The 17,823-nt window shown below is 28.1% G+C and overlaps 3 protein-coding genes across 5 annotated transcripts in view; all 3 read right to left on the bottom strand.

Moving 5' to 3' along the window:
• Positions 1 to 596: 596 nt before the first annotated feature.
• On the bottom strand, positions 597 to 11,165 carry Fatp3 (Fatty acid transport protein 3). 2 transcript variants are annotated; one of them, XM_085656805.1, is made up of 13 exons: positions 6,483 to 6,553; positions 4,438 to 4,588; positions 3,956 to 4,193; positions 3,379 to 3,610; positions 3,105 to 3,306; positions 2,655 to 2,847; positions 2,392 to 2,535; positions 1,933 to 2,070; positions 1,762 to 1,828; positions 1,600 to 1,690; positions 1,164 to 1,317; positions 1,033 to 1,088; positions 597 to 957 (listed from the first exon to the last, which is right to left on the bottom strand). In XM_085656805.1, exons 3-13 carry the CDS (start codon positions 4,152 to 4,154, stop codon positions 859 to 861), a joined length of 1,575 nt encoding a protein of 524 aa, XP_085512931.1. In that variant the 5' UTR covers positions 4,155 to 4,193; positions 4,438 to 4,588; positions 6,483 to 6,553; the 3' UTR covers positions 597 to 858. The 2 variants fall into 2 exon arrangements, with proteins under 2 accessions (XP_085512931.1, XP_035725534.2); XM_035869641.2 differs by lacking the exon at positions 6,483 to 6,553 and adding an exon at positions 10,291 to 11,165 and having other exon boundaries at positions 598 to 957.
• A 465-nt stretch (positions 11,166 to 11,630) lies between these two features.
• On the bottom strand, positions 11,631 to 13,564 carry LOC118443125 (vesicle-associated membrane protein 3). 2 transcript variants are annotated; one of them, XM_035869644.2, is made up of 6 exons: positions 13,373 to 13,564; positions 13,221 to 13,270; positions 12,922 to 12,972; positions 12,513 to 12,745; positions 12,103 to 12,182; positions 11,631 to 11,785 (listed from the first exon to the last, which is right to left on the bottom strand). In XM_035869644.2, exons 1-5 carry the CDS (start codon positions 13,436 to 13,438, stop codon positions 12,145 to 12,147), a joined length of 438 nt encoding a protein of 145 aa, XP_035725537.1. In that variant the 5' UTR covers positions 13,439 to 13,564; the 3' UTR covers positions 11,631 to 11,785; positions 12,103 to 12,144. The 2 variants fall into 2 exon arrangements, with proteins under 2 accessions (XP_035725537.1, XP_035725538.1); XM_035869645.2 differs by lacking the exon at positions 12,103 to 12,182.
• A 3,629-nt stretch (positions 13,565 to 17,193) lies between these two features.
• LOC118443122 (uncharacterized) overlaps positions 17,194 to 17,823 on the bottom strand; it is a 43,493-nt gene continuing 42,863 nt past the window's right edge. The window contains exon 9 of the mRNA XM_035869639.2: positions 17,194 to 17,306. Within this exon, the coding sequence (XP_035725532.2) occupies positions 17,209 to 17,306 (98 nt within the window). The 3' untranslated portion in view covers positions 17,194 to 17,208. The remainder of the gene's footprint in view (positions 17,307 to 17,823) is intronic.

The raw sequence follows: 17,823 nt of genomic DNA, 5'->3' as shown, positions 1-17,823 counted from the left end.
AATCGTGTGCAAATGAATATGTAATCTTATTTATACCTACGCCATGATCGTTCTTTCTTGTTTTTCAAATAAAACTCTTAAGTGTTTGATCGAGTCTGATGCCATGTCATGTTGACGTCACTAAATGTACATTGTTTAATCTTTAAAATCATATCAAATATCTCGAATATACTAATTTATTAATTTAACGAGCAATATCTTTTTCATAGTTTACAAAATATATCTTGGCATCACTTTACAAAAAAAATTTTCGTTTGTTTGACACATTCGTCTCTTACCAATGTTTTTTGTCCTTTTTTCTTTTTCTTTTATATATATATATATATATATCCTTTTATGTATATACGTATGTATGTATGTATGTATGTATGTATGTATGTATGTATGTATATATGTATGTATGTATGTATGTATGTATGTATGTATGTATGTATGTATGTATGTATGTATGTATGTATGTATGTATGTATGTATGTATGTATGTATGTATGTATGTATGTATGTATGTATGTATGTATGTATGTATGTATGTATGTATGTATGTATGTATGTATGTATGTATGTATATATATATGTATATATATATATATAATAAATAAATTTTATGAACGTTTAGTTGTACAATTAATCCCTCGAACGCGTTAAATTCGATCAGTCAAGACGAGACTATGTAAATAATTTTTTAATCACCAATCCGCAAATTTCTTGACGGCTTTCGAATACAAAAATATGTTCATAATTTTAGCAAGAAAGAGAGAGAGAGAGAGAGAGAGAGAGAGAGAGAGAGAGAGAGAGAGAGAGAGAGAGAGAGAGAGAGAGAGAGAGAGAAAGAGAAAGAGAAAAAGAGAGAAGGAACTCCTATATCCGAACTTTTTCTTCGATAATGTTCTTGTATAAATCATCTGTCAGTTTCACGTACATGCCCGTCCGATCGAGGAAGTAAATTGGATCTACCAACTACATGAGAATTAAATTAAATAAATAAAATTTCGTAAGGTTGATTATTAAAAAAATAATCAATTCGATTTTTACCTTTGTAATATCGTAACCTTCACGTTGAAGATCCTTCTTCTTCAATTTATATGTACCTATAAGAACGACGTTAACTATATAGAAAAATATCTTGAACAAAGTTTTAGACAGATTTAGTCATTAAAGTTTACCAGTCATGGGTAGTTTCGAGAGAACACGAATGAAAAGTGGTCGAGCATAAGTAGGAAGAACCTTCTTTACACCTTCAGCTAATTCCTTTAAATTTAAAGTTCCTTCTGGATCATAAATAGCACCCATGCCAGCCTTACCTTCGTTTCCAGGTACCTGTCAACAATAATGTCTCATTAGAAAATATTACAACAAATGATTGTAAACTCAATACAAAAGTTTATATTATGTTGTTTGTTTTATTGATAAAAATTAATTCATGTTCGTTGAATAAACCTTTAAAAAGTTACTCTATAAAACTTTTAAGAAATGTTTTGAAACAATATTATTATTTGCTAATTAATAAATATTAAAACGGAATTAATATAAAAACTATATTATTATGAATTATACAAATACATGTAGTTAAGTGTTAATAAGGAAAAATAGATGGCTCACTTCGACACCATAAACGACTGTATCCATGAGACCTATGACATTACTAACAACAGCCTCGACTTCAGAAGTGGCCACGTTTTCTCCACGCCACCTAAAAGAGAAAATTATTTGAGAAGTTAATATGATAAATCAAACTAAAAGATAAACATTGAAAATAAATACCTGAATGTATCACCGGTTCTATCCTTGAAGTAGAAGTATCCCAATTCATCCATAACCAAAATGTCACCTGTTCGAAAAACGCGGTTAAGTCATGGCGCGGTGAGTTCTCAATTCGTAGTACAAAATGATCGCTTTTTTTTTTTTTATTTTTGTCTTATGATTTCAACCGACCAGTATTGAAGACACGATCACCCTTCTTGAAGACGTCACGTATGATCTTCTGCTCCGATGCCTTCTGATCGGCGTAACCACTGAAATCGTTCACAGCCTTCCCTGGATTAATTTTTCCAACGAAGATACCGGGCTCTCCTGAATAATTAAAAACAAAAAAAGAAACAAAAAAATAGTTAGTCCTTTTAATCAATTATGAACTTAAGAAAATTGTTTTCAAAATATATAAGTAGAGTAAAAAAAGAAACTATGTCCTAATGTTACTTCTTAATTATGATCAGAATTTAAATAAAATCAGATAAATATTCAGATAGCAATTTGATATATGTTAAACTTTTGAATATTCATATCGTATTTAATCATTCATATAATAATTAATAATTCATATAATATTAAATATCATATGATATCATCGATTTTTTAATTAAACAAAAAAATATTATATTATTATTAACATACCAGGTTTACAAGGAATGCAAAAACCTTCAGGTCCTCTAATCGGTTCTCCGGTTTCTTCATTGACTCTTAATAAAGTGACTGGATAGAGATTGCCGGCGAACCTTGGCACAAATCCAACTGCACCGACTCTATTATCGATGTTCACTACGATGTAAACAGGTATAATGAACACAGTACGTCTAATTATCCGTTGAATCATTTCACATTAGATTCATTGGGAAAAAGAAAAAAAAAAGAAAAAGAAAAAATAGAAAATAAATTACCAAGATTCGAGTTTCCTTCGGTAGCACCATAAAATTCACCGATTTGTTTAACGCCAAATCTCTCGACGAAGGGCTTCCAAATTTGTGGCCTTAAACCATTACCATACATGAGTCTTACTTTGTGACTTGTGTCATATGAACTCGGTGGAACGGTCAAAAGATATCGGCAAATTTCTCCGATGTACTGAGCTATCTAAAATAAAAATGAAAAATATTGAATTGTTCAGTATTATGTGTGCATATATAATTCAATAAAAATAAATACAAATGATATTTACTTATATATATATATATATATATATATATATATATATATATAAAATATTGAAAATTTCAATATTACTTATTGACTGATAAAAAATTAATATGTATATATTAATAAAACTAATAAACTAATGTGTTAAAGAAAGATTAAACATTTGATATCGATAAAAAGTATACAATACTTACAGTACATTCATAGTGAACGCAATCGGACCAAAATTTCGAGGCACTGAAACGTCTACGAAGAACAACGGTTATTCCTGTGAGCAATGGTTGACCAGCTCCTATTATACCTCCAGCCGTGTGATAGAGAGGTAAAGAATTATAAATTCGATCGTCTGAACGTAGAGCCAACATGGAGTATACGCCATAAGCCATTAACATATACCTGAAGAAATACAATTGTTCTATGATATTATTTATTTTAACGAGGAAATATTTTGTTATACATTTAACGTACCTAAGATTATTGATAACAGCTGCCTTTGGCATTCCAGTCGTACCAGACGTATAAATGTATATCAATTTGTCTCGTGGATTACCTAAAGCAATATCTTCGACAAGAGGTCCTGGATCTACACTGAGAATTTCTTTGTTTAGGTCGATTGCTTCCTCTAATATAGACACATCTTCGTGTTCTGACCATTGAAACAGCTTTAGTTCCGGTAATTTGTCTTTTATATCACGTACCGCTGAAAAAAAAAAATAAATAAATAAATAAAAATAAAAATAAAAATAAAAATAAAGGGTCGATTGTACTTATCAAAATTGTTCAAGCTTTACAATATTTTAAAAATTGCTTTTCTCTTCTTGGAATATATCCCTTAAGATTATGCCAATTTTAAAATGTATTTTGTGTACCTAATCAAATACAATAGTTAGCATTATTATCTTTTTAAATGGATCATACTATTATTTGAGTTTTTCAATATATTTAGTTTTGCTAAAGTTTTCTTTGTTGTCGTTGTTTTTTTTTTTTCTTCAAATATTTGTTTGAATTATAGATTTTCTAATTTTCTAAAAGAAAAGTTTCTTACCGTCCTTCAGTTCAGAGCCAAAGATAAGAACCTTGCAGTTTGCCGTTTTAATGCTATGGATTAAAACCTCCTGTCGAAGATTAGTGTTGATGAGAGCACCAACGAAGCCAGCTTTGCTCAGACCCAACCAAGTTCCAATGTATTCCGGACGACCTTCCATAGCTAGAGCTACGCTATCCCCCCGTGAAAGTGGTCGCATGCGAAAATAACGTCCTATTCTGTTGCTGAATTCTTCGAGCTGTAATGTAATGAAAAAAAAAAAAAAAAAAAAAAAAAAAGAAAAACAAAAAGAAATAAAGAAAAAGAAAAGAATTTTTTTCAAAAGATAATGTTTCATCGTAATCTGATTTTGATGTTTATATTGTTGATATTTTATTAATAATAAACGTGTAATTAAAAAAAAAAAAAAGAAGTAAATCATCAAGACAAATTAAATATAATATTTGCGAAACATTTCAATTTATAAAATATTAAATCCGTACCTGTTGATAAGTCCATTCTTTATCCTCGGAAATATATGCTACTTTTTCAGGATGACGTTCAACCAATCTTGAGAATACCCTAGCCACTGTAAATCCTCGTGTTTCCCACCACCATAAAAGTATGTTCACTTGTATGAATCTAATGGCTCCTCTGTACAAAGAAAAAAAAAGAAGAGAGAAAAGAAATAATAACACATTTACATATATAAAATTAATGTTAACTCATCTTACATATATAAATGATAATAATATTCAGATACAATTTTTAAAACATATTAAATCAAACGAATATTATTAATCTTAGATTAGACAAAGATTAATAATTTTTTTTTTAAGTTTTACTTCATAACACATCGCAAATTTTTGATATCCAATAGTATTTATAATTTCTTATCTCGAAAGGAATATGTCTGCCGATAGAAAACTAGATCACGATCATGGATAATTTCTGGTATCAATTGCATGCATCCTTGATTTCATAAAAGAGACTCTCTATTATGTTCTAAAAAAAATGGGGTGAGAAAACGAGCGAATCACGGTCACGAACACGAGTCCCAGATTGACGAACGATCCTGAATACACGGCTTCGTGCTATCTAGCACGACATCTTATCCTATCGATGTAAATTGATTAATTTCATGAGCACGTGCGTGCATGGCTATCTGTGCGAATGTATGAAAGGTCTCTGATAATTCTTTTTTCTTCTTTTTTTACCGAGATACTTGGACTTTGAAAGGTATATATCCATTTCAAAGAATAAATGTATTCATACATTAAAAAGTTTACATGTGAATTTACATTTGTACACATTTAAACTATTTTTTTACACATCTAAATGTATGTAGTTCTTTTATTTTTTTTTTTGAATCAATATTTTTACAATTTGAATCAATACTTTATGTTATCAATATAATTAGCTATATATCTTAGCAATAAAATCCATACGCAGGTGCATAATTACTGATGTGTATGTTAAAATGCATAATTCATATGACTGACTACGTTTCTAAAAAAAAAAAATATCAGTTTAGTTTTAGACATAAAAAAAAAATCGAGATAAATTTAGTTGTCTAATTTTTCTCTTTTTCTTTTCTAATCTATTTTTCTTTTTTTTTTAAATATGTAGGTATGTAGATTTTATTTTTTTCTCTATCTTTCTTTCTATCAATAGGTTATAGTAATAGATTCTTTACCAACAACACAACAAAAAAATCTTCGATGAAACCTTCGATTAAAACACTTAATTATCTATATGAATTTTATTTTTAAAAACATTTTTATTGGTTCGTCGAAGGCCGATGATTGAAAAACAATAGAAATATATCTTCACTAACACAAAGAAGTTGATATTATTTTTTTTTTTTAAATCGTGCACACATTATATGTAAAGAATCATTGCAAATTATCCCTAACGATTAAGGCCATCATATGCATTCCATGCTTTTTTAATCCATGCTTTGTTCTACATGGCAAAACTGCTCATTTACTATTCTTCTTGGAACGTTATTATATAACAATATGTTTAATAAAACGAGGAACGTAAAAATAAGAATAAAAATATAAATGTTATTCTGGTTATCACTTCATTACTTTTCACAAAATTCGTCGAATAAAAATCAATGAATCATGTTACTTCAATTTAAATTAATTTAAATTTATAATACAAATAAAAATTTGCTTATTATATTAGTCAAATATTTGTTTTTTTTTCCTCTATACTTCTTGGAAAATTTGTAAAAAGCTAAATTTATTTCGAACATTCTGAATTTTAATAGTGTCCCTGAAAGATTACGCCTTTGTTAGTCAGCTCGTTTCTATCAGTCGACACTAGCCACAGTTCCCCTACCAACTACGTATTCACCATGATTAAATAGAGCCGAATGAAATAACGAAAGACGTAGAGGAGAATAACTTTCATCGTTGAACATCGTTACTTTAAAAAATAGTTATCACGAATATTTACACAGAAACATAGAGAATATTTTGTAAACATTCTTAAAAATAAAATATTAATCACGATCCTTGCGGTTCAAAACAAGTTTTACCCATCTGTAGCAAATTACATCTAACGGAAAGCAATAAAACTATCAATGTCAACTGAACGTGTCCGTACTGAGCATGTGCGCATCTGCAAGTTATAATAAATAATTTATTATAGAGTGTGTATGTGTGTTGTGTATGTGTGTATGTGTGTGTGCATATAAGTGAAAAAGATACGTCTATTATGTTCAAGCTTTTTCAAACAAGATTCAAAAAAAAAGATAATTCTATCCTTTCACTATATTTTCTTGTACGTTCATATTACTCGAAATAATTTAAAAATATCCCCAATTTTCTTTTTCATTTATCCCTATTATCGACCACTAACGATCAGTCCATCCACAGGAAGTAGTTAAATTTTCGATCCACCCTAACGTTTCCATGACAATAAATGGGATCAAAGTCTAATCGCATAACGCATGCGGCCAAGTGATATGACGATCCATCAACTTGTTGCGAATATTTCCGATGATTCCTTTGGAAGAATGGTATTACGTAAATCGATCTGATAATATTTTTAAAACGATTGAAATGTAAAAATTTTATCAATTATATTTCTCATAGATGGACGATATATTGAATATAAATGAAAATACTTATTTATGCGAATGTATAATTTATAAGATTAAATTTATAAAGTGCTATTATAAGTATCAGCTATTAGATTTTAGATTTAAATATTGATAACATATTTCGTCCAATTGGACTTATAAAATATAGATAACCCCAAAACAATGGATTTTAATGTAGAATATCATAATGTAGATTATATTAATTAACTTTCGATCATAATCTGATTTATATTTTTTTGCAAGCACACCAGTGATATTTAGATTGTTGTACATTTTTTGATAACTCGTGATAAAAAGAAAAGTATCGTACGATAGAAGTTAGCCATTGACGATTGCCCAAGCATTTATCATGCTCGTTAGCAAATAATCGTTAGTCACACAAGAAGACTCAACACTTAGTCAATCTGCCTCACTTACTGCTCGTTCGTTAATATCAACGTGCGTCGATAGGGACTATACTTTACTGACAGTAAAAGACATGCCGGGCATACCTTAACAACTTAAGTTTTTTTTTGATCACGAAAATTCCCCCAAAAAAAGCGAAACAAACAATCAAAATATAAAAATATCTATAAGACAATTTGATTTCAATACCGATGGCATACTTATATAATATAAGAAGAATAACTTATTATAATATAGTATTACATTTCTAAACATATAATAAAAAGAAATAGATAGAGGATATAGATACTGGTTTAAGTTTACTTGTACATTAACTGTTTAAATATTAAAATATATAATAAATTTTAAGTACTTATTTAGCATACACCTGATACAAAAATATACAGCAAATGATAACGAGAAGATAAAAATGAAATTATAACGAATAATATAGTATGAAAATCCATCTTATTATAGCAAACAATTTTCAAAAATTAATATAATTATTACTTCATTTGATTATACGCATTATGATGAGATTTGAGTTCGTACCAAAAATGTAATAGCTTGACATTATGATTAGATCTATAGAAGTTCGACTATGATCGATTGACCTTAGATACATATATAATATATTCGATAGATTTTATATGTGCATCTAGGACCAGTACCATCTCCAGCATAATAATTAAACTCAATGACCCCGACTTTATTGGGGTCAAGTGAGTTGCAACGAACTTCGTCAGTTCGATCTATCCGTACTAGTGACCCTTTCCTTACCAGTTACTGTTATATAAGACTTTCACACGTTTCAAAGAAATCATTTTCATAATGAATATGGAAAATGATTAATGATACGATGAGTAATAAAATAATGAATAATAAAACAATAAAAATGATAAACAATAATGAGGAAAGATATTAACAATATTCATTAAAAATAAAAAAATAAAAATATTGAATATTTTGCTACATCTAATAATATATATAATTAAGGCTAAGAAAAAGAAAAAAGAGTAATAACATATGAATTAAATTTAAATATTAACATACTTTGAAAAATTGTAATATTTATATAATCAATCTAAATATTTAAAAGTTTGCGAAAAAGAAAGAGAAAAAAAAATTAATATAAATTGTAAATTCTAAATACAATATTTACGTAATTACAAGCCAAAGTTTTATTACTATCACAAACACACACACACACACAAGTTATAAATTCACAATTTTAATGTAAGAATATTTCTAAAAAATTAAGAAGAAGAAAAAAGAAATAAAATCTTCAAATTGAAATCCTTGGATTATTTTTTTGTTAGAACAATTCAAATAATATATAAATATATATACTAACAATTACACTTTCGTATTACATTAATAATTATATATTAAACTTATAAATTTATTAAAAATATCTTTTCTCTTTTACCTATATATACATACCGAATTTTTTTTAAGTAAATATAACCGTTATTTATAAATAACAAACATATTAGTTATATGATGATATTATATATTCTGCTTATATTAAATACGGACACTTCGGTAGCACAACACAAAAGTAGAAATTATCACGGTCCATTGATCACGTGAGTAACGTTTTTATCTAAGCTATATTTAGAACTATATGCATACAATGGAGCGTGCAATTAATGTCTCGTATCGAACTATTATTAGATGATTGATAAAACAATCGTCTTAAATCAATACTTTATAATTTATACATAAATATATAAGCAATAATTGTAAGAAAAATATTATAATGTTAAATTTCTTAATTTACGAAACTTTTTTCGTAAATTAAGAAATTTAATTAAAAAACAATCTTATATTTTTGTAGATAAATATAATAATTAATTACGAAGAAAAGTTATTTTATATAACGAATATTTTTTATATGATTAATAAGATTTTGATTGATGGAAAAAAAGTGTAGAAAATATGTTATAAGTTTGTAAAATAATCGAAAAAAATGAACTATTGATTTCTTTATATCAAGTTTCACATATTCATCGAACCTCTTCTTCCTTTAGAGATATTCGACCTATTCAATGTACATATATACGTACATACATATATATATATATATATATGCATACATACATACATGCATACATACACACTTGCAGTAATTAATGTTTCCGTAATATTTTCACAATTTTCAGATATTGTCTTCAATCGTTTATACGTAAATATTCGAATGCGAAACCAGTTACGGCACGATTGTACATAAATGAATCAGTATATATAAATAAACAGAACAGGCCATTTTAATTAAAAAATATGTTCTAAAGGTTGTCCTCTAGAAAAAAAAAAGTACCAAGCTCATATTAATTAATTTCGATTGAAATGATTGGTATATTATTATTCATACGATTGAAATGCATAAAGAGAAAAATTTGAGAAATCAAGGACCATTAATAATCACCAAAAATATAATGATCAATAAAAACAAAATAATAATTAATTCATATGTATAGAATACGTCGAATTCAAACAATGAAAATAAAAAATTTGAAACGTTTGCGCATTTGAAATATTCAAAAAAAAAAAAAAAAAAAAGAAAAAAAAAAAGAAAAAAAAAAAGAAAAAAAAAAAAAGAAAAAAAAGTATAATTTTTGCAAATAATAATATATGTCATTACAATAATAAACTAGCTATTACAAACATATACTATAGGAAAATGCTTGAGAAAAAGGAAATCGAGGAATATCGAGTAAATGAATAAAAGAGGTAAAGGTAGAAAGAGAAACAAAGAGGAAGACAGATAGACAGCGGTGGTGGGGAGAGATGAGGAGAGGGGAGGGAAGGAAGGAGAGAGAGAGAGAGAGAGAGAGAAAGGAAGAGAAATACTCACAAAATATCTCTTGGTAAAGTCTTGTAAAGAACATAGATGAAGCGCCATCGTCCTCCTGTGAGGAAAAAACCTCCAACAACGATGCTCGCCATAACAACGAGCATCTGTTCAAATCCCGACATGGTTTTGTGCAATCGAACGGCCGTTCTTTCTAAGTTTTCACCTTCAACTGTTCCTTTTTCTTCTCTTTCGATAGATCACAACGCTCTACGGCGCATGCAAGCGTTTGAGAATCAAAAACGCTCTCTTGTGTACTTTTGATTTTTCACGTGATATTTAAAATGATAATAAACAATTAAAACAAAAAGCAAAGAAAAATAAAAACTACACAATGTTGTCACGGGAACGCACACGTTTTAGAAAAGATCAAAATATTTCGAATATTATGTATGTATATATATATGTATGTATATATATATATATATTTTTTTTTTCTTTTTTTAATTAATAAAGAATTAATCGGATCGTTCGATGCGATGATTATTTGTTTTAACAGTTTTACTTCTTTTTTCTTTTTATTTTAAACTCGACTGGCAAGAATTATCACGAACACACGCGAGTCAACCGCCAGCTGAGCGACGACTAAACTCACACGTTCACAAGTAACATCCACGCATCTATCTCTCTTTCTCTCTTACTCTTTCTTTCTCCTACTCTTTCTTTCGGCTTCACCACTCACATACGACGTAAGTGCCCATCATAGCAGGATATTGCCGTAACCGACCTCGTCGAAAAGAATGCCATTTTTTAGCACTCTGCTGATTAATTCTCATCATTCCCGTTCAAAGATCTCTTCTTTGACAGTCGAATCTATGCACGACTTTGCTTTATACACTTTTTGTTTTTGTTTCGTCTTTTTTCTTTCCTTTTTTTTTTTTTTTTTTATATCTCGTTATAAGAACAAAGAGATCATTGACCAATGTTATAATCATTATAAATTTATTTTAAATGCAATCGGTACAAATTTATTTTAAATGCAATAAAGAATTATTATTAAAAAATAAAAGGAAAAAAGAAGAAAGAAAAATTTTTTTATCTATATATGTTCACTATCATATCTTAAACGATAACATTAAGATAATATCGTTTCTATTAAAAATTTTGTTGTTAAGACAAAGATATTTAAAAAAGAAATGACATTAATCAAAGTATAATTTCTTTATCTTCATCTTTATAACGAAAACAAAGTGTAACGATTTAATTATAACGAATTTGAAATTTTTTTTCTATACTTTATCGTAATACGACTTTATTTTAACGACGAAGATATTTTATACCATTTAACAAATATATAAAATATATAGGTATATAGATACATATATATATATATATATATATATATATATATATATATATATACACAAGGTTATAATTAAACTACGCACAAATAATTCCGCGAAAAAAGGTACAAAGACAAGGTCTGTGCTTGTGACATCGACTGTGATCTCTCGTTGTTGAAGATATTGAGGTCACGTATACTTGATAATAATGGATACTGCAAAGAAAAAAATTGATATAAAAATAAATAAATCACAATAGTATCCAGAAGAGTCTACAAAATAAACATGCCAATATTGAAAATATTTGAAAAGACAAGCATAGAAGCGTATATTAACAAAGAATAGCGTTTCGTGGGATAAAAAAGGGTTATTGAAAAAAAAAAAAAAAATCGTTTTTTCGTTTAAAATAATGATAAAACTAATCTATCTTTCGTATTAATATTAAAATCCATTTCTATCGATATGAGCCTGTAAATCATGAGCTTTAGATAATGAATATGAAGAAAAAGAGATAAGTTAAACACGCATGTACCTTCATTTCTGAAGAACAGAATACCACTCTATAGGACGTTTGCTATCTGAGAACCAGGTAAAGCGCCAAGATGTCCAAAACTGAAAATGATACGCGGGAAAAGGATCCAATGAGTGATATTCAATAAGAATGAAAGAGAGCAATAGAAAAGGATCAAACAGGCGTTTTTCTTCTTTAGAAAAAGTAAAAGAAAAAGGAACTAAATAAGAAACGATGAAGTATTAATTTAAGAAGTGCAACATGTAGGATAATACAAAAAAAAAAAATAGTACTAGCCATGCTAATAATAGGATTTGTTAACACAATGTGCAAACTTGCATGTTTATACCAAGAAAGAAGTTTACATTAAACGAATAAGAACCATGCAATCCATAATTTTCTATTAATTAGCAAAAGCATATCAGTCGTACCAACGATAAAGAGAACGATCGTCAATGTAACACTGACAATAATAATCCGTGATTTCACGTTTTGTAACCATGCCCTTCGTTGTGCTTTCTTTGCTGCTTCTCTAAATTGACTACCAGCCATAGACAATCGATCACTTGCATCTTGTAGATCCTCTAATCTCTCTCCACGTTCCATGACTTTCTTCACGTTATCTCGCATCACATCTGTCACCTCTTGAATTTGGATTCTGATGCTAAGCAATATAAAATATATTTGTATAAAGTATATTTGTATAACTTCTATGATAAATTACTTAAGCATATGCATGACTTATTTTTTCCAATTCTATACTCTTAAAAGATTTCTTTACAATTCAAATAATAAAAATAAGATATATATATATATATATATATATATATATATATTTACCTATCCATTTTTCCATCGGCTCTGCTTATTCCATTTGACGTACTGGGACGGCTGAAATCATATGTCAGACATGATGGGTGGATAAAAGGCATATCTTAAGTCTTCAACATTTTCATGATCTTAATGAACCTCCACTGATGAGAGATGATATATCAAGCAGTTTTTTCATTGCTGTATTACAAAATAATATTAAATTGATATACAACGATTGATATACAACAACAAAAAATAACCAAGATTGCTGAAATAATTTCATTATTGGAATATTATATTATTCATAAAATATCCAAACGACTTACTTAAATATCATATCTTCATCGGGCTCACTATCATGTTCCAAGAGGGTTTCCTAAAAACAAATGTTTCATACGAATATCAGGTTCCCGCCATGATCTTCATTAAAATTCGTGATGTATTATTTGAAACACCATACGTCAAAAAGCATGCTCACTTTTTCGTCCTTATCCGCAGATCTTATATCCTCTCTAGATAGATTACTTTTGCTGATGGTAGCCATGATTCTTAAATAATTTATCAAACCTTTTCCAATATAGATATAACTATGACGAACTTTTAAAAACGAATGAAATTTCCACGTTACACTTTCTGTCGAACGTATACACAGCCATATTGTTTAACTTTGGCTACATTTTATCGACTTGAGCTCAAGTTTGTTTCACAAAGTGACCGATAGATGGTACTACCGATGATCAGTGTCGAACGTGATCGATCGATTGAAACGAATAGCGCGAGACTTATCGATATCTATCGATCGTTTAAAAAATAATTGTATTATAATTATCGTAATTATTTCTATAATATCTTTTCTTCTTTTTTTTTTTGTTTTTTTCTTTTATATTCATTTGAAAAAAACTTTTATATATGTATATATATATATATATATATATTTTCAAAAAAATCTTAAAAGTTATATTACGTCGGTTACTTGATAATTAAATATAAAAGCTATATAGGTTTTAGGATAACTTTCGAAAAAATAAAGTTGATTAAAAGAAGTATTCTTCGAGAAATCAAAAACTGACCGCTACGGTCTGACGTTTTCAACCTAAACAAAGAACCGACGGCTCGATCCGACAGTTGACGTTTGAAATTGCATGCTCCTTTATTCCGAGATAGGTCGGTTATTGTGTTGGTTGCGTATACCGAGGGAAAAAGAAATGCTTGGGAAAGTTGGAAGCGTATAGAAAACGATTAAATGGAAGGAAAAACTGTTTAAAAAAGAAACGATAATGTACAAATGTGTTACGATTAAATTGAGATTTGAGACAGGAATGAAGGATTATGCAAGAAGAAGAAAAAAGAAGTACATTACAAAAAAAAAAAAAAAAAAAAAAGAGAAAAAAATAAAATAAAAAAAAATAAAAGAGAAAGAGAGAGAGAGATAGAGGGAGATAGAGAGAAGATTGCGAAATAAAATGTTACGAAACGATCTCGAGATAAAAGTAAATAAATAATAGAAATTTATTGCAATAAAATAAAGAAAAACAACAAAAGAGATGAACGTATGTATGGTGGTTACAAGAGAAAGGACCCATCAGGAGAGAGTTTCGAAATTTATTACTACATTTCGCGCATGAGAAGAGTCTACTTAATCACAATAGCTTTTTCTAGTCCTTTATAAATCCGTTCGCTCTTATAGCATTTCATCCTCGTAGCTTCTCTTGTAAGGTCTAGGCCAATATCAAAATAGGATGTTCGAAAAGGCACCTTTTTTTAGGAATAAAGGAAAAGAATGATCGAAAAGGATATCTTGAAAATGGACGATGGCGATCAAATACTATCCAAAGTCAATACTTTTCGATAGGGAAACCGTATCATGTTTTCTTGGTTAATAGTGAATGATAACATAAAATTCTTTCGCATGAACGAAACGTATCCATTTTCATTTGACGATAGTACACGAAGACAAAAATCGATGGCTGGTATTTTTTCTATTTTCGAAGTCGTTAATACTTCTTTTTTTTTTTTTTTGCGAAGTGAGAGCGAAACGCTCGTAATTCCTTGTTGTAATATGACGATAATTCAGTTTTGTTAAATCGTAACTGTTACGTTACGACCTCGCTCTTGAGAGACGCCGACGTGAATCTTATTTGTTTGTTCTTTTTTTCTTCTCTTTTTAAAACACCCACAGACAAACGTACTTACAGATACATGTTAATAAAAAATGACTTTTGGCATATTGCTTTTTATTTTTGTCGACATAAACACCTAAATTCTCCTTACAGACAGTCGATACAACACGAACGATAAAAAAATAACTTGATTGTCGTATTCAAGAGAGACAAAGAACCGTATGCGTTAGTGACGAAGATATTATGTTCTATGTATATATATTTATATTTTTTTTCACATATTCTTTTCTCCTTTTCTTGTATCAAAGATAAGATGCACAACTATCGAGAGACCGCTTTTCATGATGCCCGTGTTTCTTTCTTTTTACTTTGCATAATTACGTTTCATTTATATCATTGATCGATTATGACATTTTTAAATGTAATTCCGAAAAAAAAGACAATATCATTCGTCTATGCGTTTTTTAATTTCCGTCTTTTTCTTTTTCTTCCTTTTTTTTCTTTTTCCTTTTTTTTTTTTTTTTTTTTTTTTGATCAGACAAAGAACCGTAATTATTTTTTTTATGTTAGGACGACGTTTGAAGCGGTCCATTGCTAATGTGCTTTTTTTTTATTAATATAAACAAGAGATTACATAGAAAAATATATCAGTCTAACAGCTCCCAAAGTATAAGTGATCCTTCGGCTTAATTTGTATCGTATGGCGAACCATAATTGTGCGAACGAGACACTCTTTGTAATTTTCTTGACTTTTTTTTCCGTCCTTCTTTTTTTTTTTATTTTTCAATTTATATAATACGAAGAAAGGAATGAAATAAGACGGATATTTATATAAAATTTACTATTATCTCGTAATTGTGGAAGAATCGATAATTGAGTAATAGACGAAATATTACGAAGTTGCTACGTTCGAGCACATATTACGTTATGTTCTGTCATATAAACGCGAATAATACGTGATAATTACGTTTGTCTAATCGTTACGCCTATTGTTGCACGATTGCACGATATTATAACAGCTCTTGGATCAGAACTGTATACGAACGTTATACACATACACACATACATACAAACATACACATATTGATGTACCATATATATATATATATATACATATATATATACACAGATACATACGCGAATATTCTCTCGCTCTCTGTTTGTGCTTACTAAGCAATGATGATTTCATTGAAATACCTGTTACTATAATATTCTAACGATTTTCTCCTTTTATTATCATCACCGAGAAAATTCTAATTCACGCGGCTTGCATACTAAATATCTCTCTTATTCTGAAAGGAACAAGGCGAAACGAAGATATTCGCTTGAATGTTACGTTTCGTTGAGTAGTAAAAATGATAATGGTAACGACGATACCGAACGATATAACTACGTCTATCTCTATTCTCTTATCGATCCGATTAAAATAAAAATCAAATTGAAAAAAGTCTGACAAATAAATTTACATGCATGCTTTTTTCTTCCTCTTCTTTTTTTTTCTCTTTTCTTTTCTTTTCTATTTTTTTTTATTTATTTATTTATTTTTTTTAAAAATCTTTTTTCTGATCCTTTCCTTTAGATCTAATAGTAAATATATATTTAGATCTTATCAATGCGTTCACATTTTTATCATTACGAGCAATGTTACCGATATCATTTCAATTTATACGAAGAGAGACGAAACGGTATATATATTCTATTAAAGAAATGAAAAATTTAGCGAAAGATCTTTCGTGCATTTTTTTCCCTCTTTTTGTTTTTTATGTATATATATATATATGTGTATGTATTTTTTTTTTTTTTAATAATAAATAATTTGGATCGTTGACTATTTGTTTATTACTAATGTCAAGAATTATCAACAATAGAGATGAGAATTTTGTTAGGTTTATAAATAAGAAATGTTTAATTTTAACTTCGAATTTACTTGCAAATATAATTATCCTAATTTTGAGTTTACGTTAATTTGTATACGCTAATCTACAAAATGCCTCGTTAAATGCACGTACATACATACCATATTATTATTATTATATTATTATTATATTATTATTATTATTATTAATATTATTATTAATATTATTATTATTATTAATATTAATATTATTATTAATATTATTATTATTATTATTATTATTATTATTATTATTATTATTATTATTATTATTAATATTATTATCACTATTATATTAAATCACGAAGTGTGAAGACGACCAGCGCCACATTTTGAGGGACGAATCCAGCGTCCAATCGATTGATAAATCGAGTCCGAGTTTCTCCAGTCGCGGCAGTCTGACAAAATTTCGTCGCAGTTAGAAATACGTTATTATAAACACCACGTAAATTTTACGATAATTATTGCTAAATGATTTTCTTGCGAAAATCGTATAAAAAATTACTTTATACATAGGACAAGATTATTATCATCTTGACGAAAGGGGATTATGAATAAGAAGAAATATATTTGTTTTCCATGAAAAAGAGGAAAAATCTTAAAGAAACGTGAAAATATTGATTGTCCTCTGTTATAATTTTGTTATAATTTTGATTTAACTTAAGAAACTCGATTTAATTTACATACACATATTTAAATATTACGTACATCGAAACTTTAAATTTATTCACTACGGGAAGATATGCATCGGGAAATATTTATATTTACTGAACATTTCGTTCATAAAATACATCGGCAATAATGATATGTTATATGATATAAATATATTAAAAATAGAAAAAAAAATATAATAATAATAATAAAAATAAAAATAAAAATAAAAATAAAAATAAAAATAAGAATAAAAATAAACTA

The sequence above is a fragment of the Vespa mandarinia genome, chromosome 4 (genome assembly GCF_050613455.1).
Source record: "Vespa mandarinia isolate Hongniang chromosome 4, ASM5061345v1, whole genome shotgun sequence".
NCBI classification, from domain to species: Eukaryota; Metazoa; Arthropoda; class Insecta; order Hymenoptera; family Vespidae; genus Vespa; species Vespa mandarinia.
This window is presented reverse-complemented; position numbering and strand designations above follow the sequence as displayed.

Excerpts from the sequence above, each read along its gene's own strand:
- Fatp3 (XM_035869641.2), bottom strand. The coding sequence starts at position 10,412 with ATGTCGGGATTTGAACAGATGCTCGTTGTTATGGCGAGCATCGTTGTT. Across the intron at positions 4,194-4,437 it reads AAGAATGGACTTATCAACAG|CTCGAAGAATTCAGCAACAG; the intron begins GTACGGATTTAA and ends ATTACATTACAG. Across the intron at positions 958-1,032 it reads AAGGTTACGATATTACAAAG|TTGGTAGATCCAATTTACTT; the intron begins GTAAAAATCGAA and ends ATTCTCATGTAG.
- LOC118443125 (XM_035869644.2), bottom strand. The coding sequence starts at position 13,438 with ATGGCTACCATCAGCAAAAGTAATCTATCTAGAGAGGATATAAGATCT. Across the intron at positions 12,746-12,921 it reads GCCGATGGAAAAATGGATAG|CATCAGAATCCAAATTCAAG; the intron begins GTAAATATATAT and ends TATATTGCTTAG. Across the intron at positions 12,183-12,512 it reads GATCGTTCTCTTTATCGTTG|TTTTGGACATCTTGGCGCTT; the intron begins GTACGACTGATA and ends TATCATTTTCAG.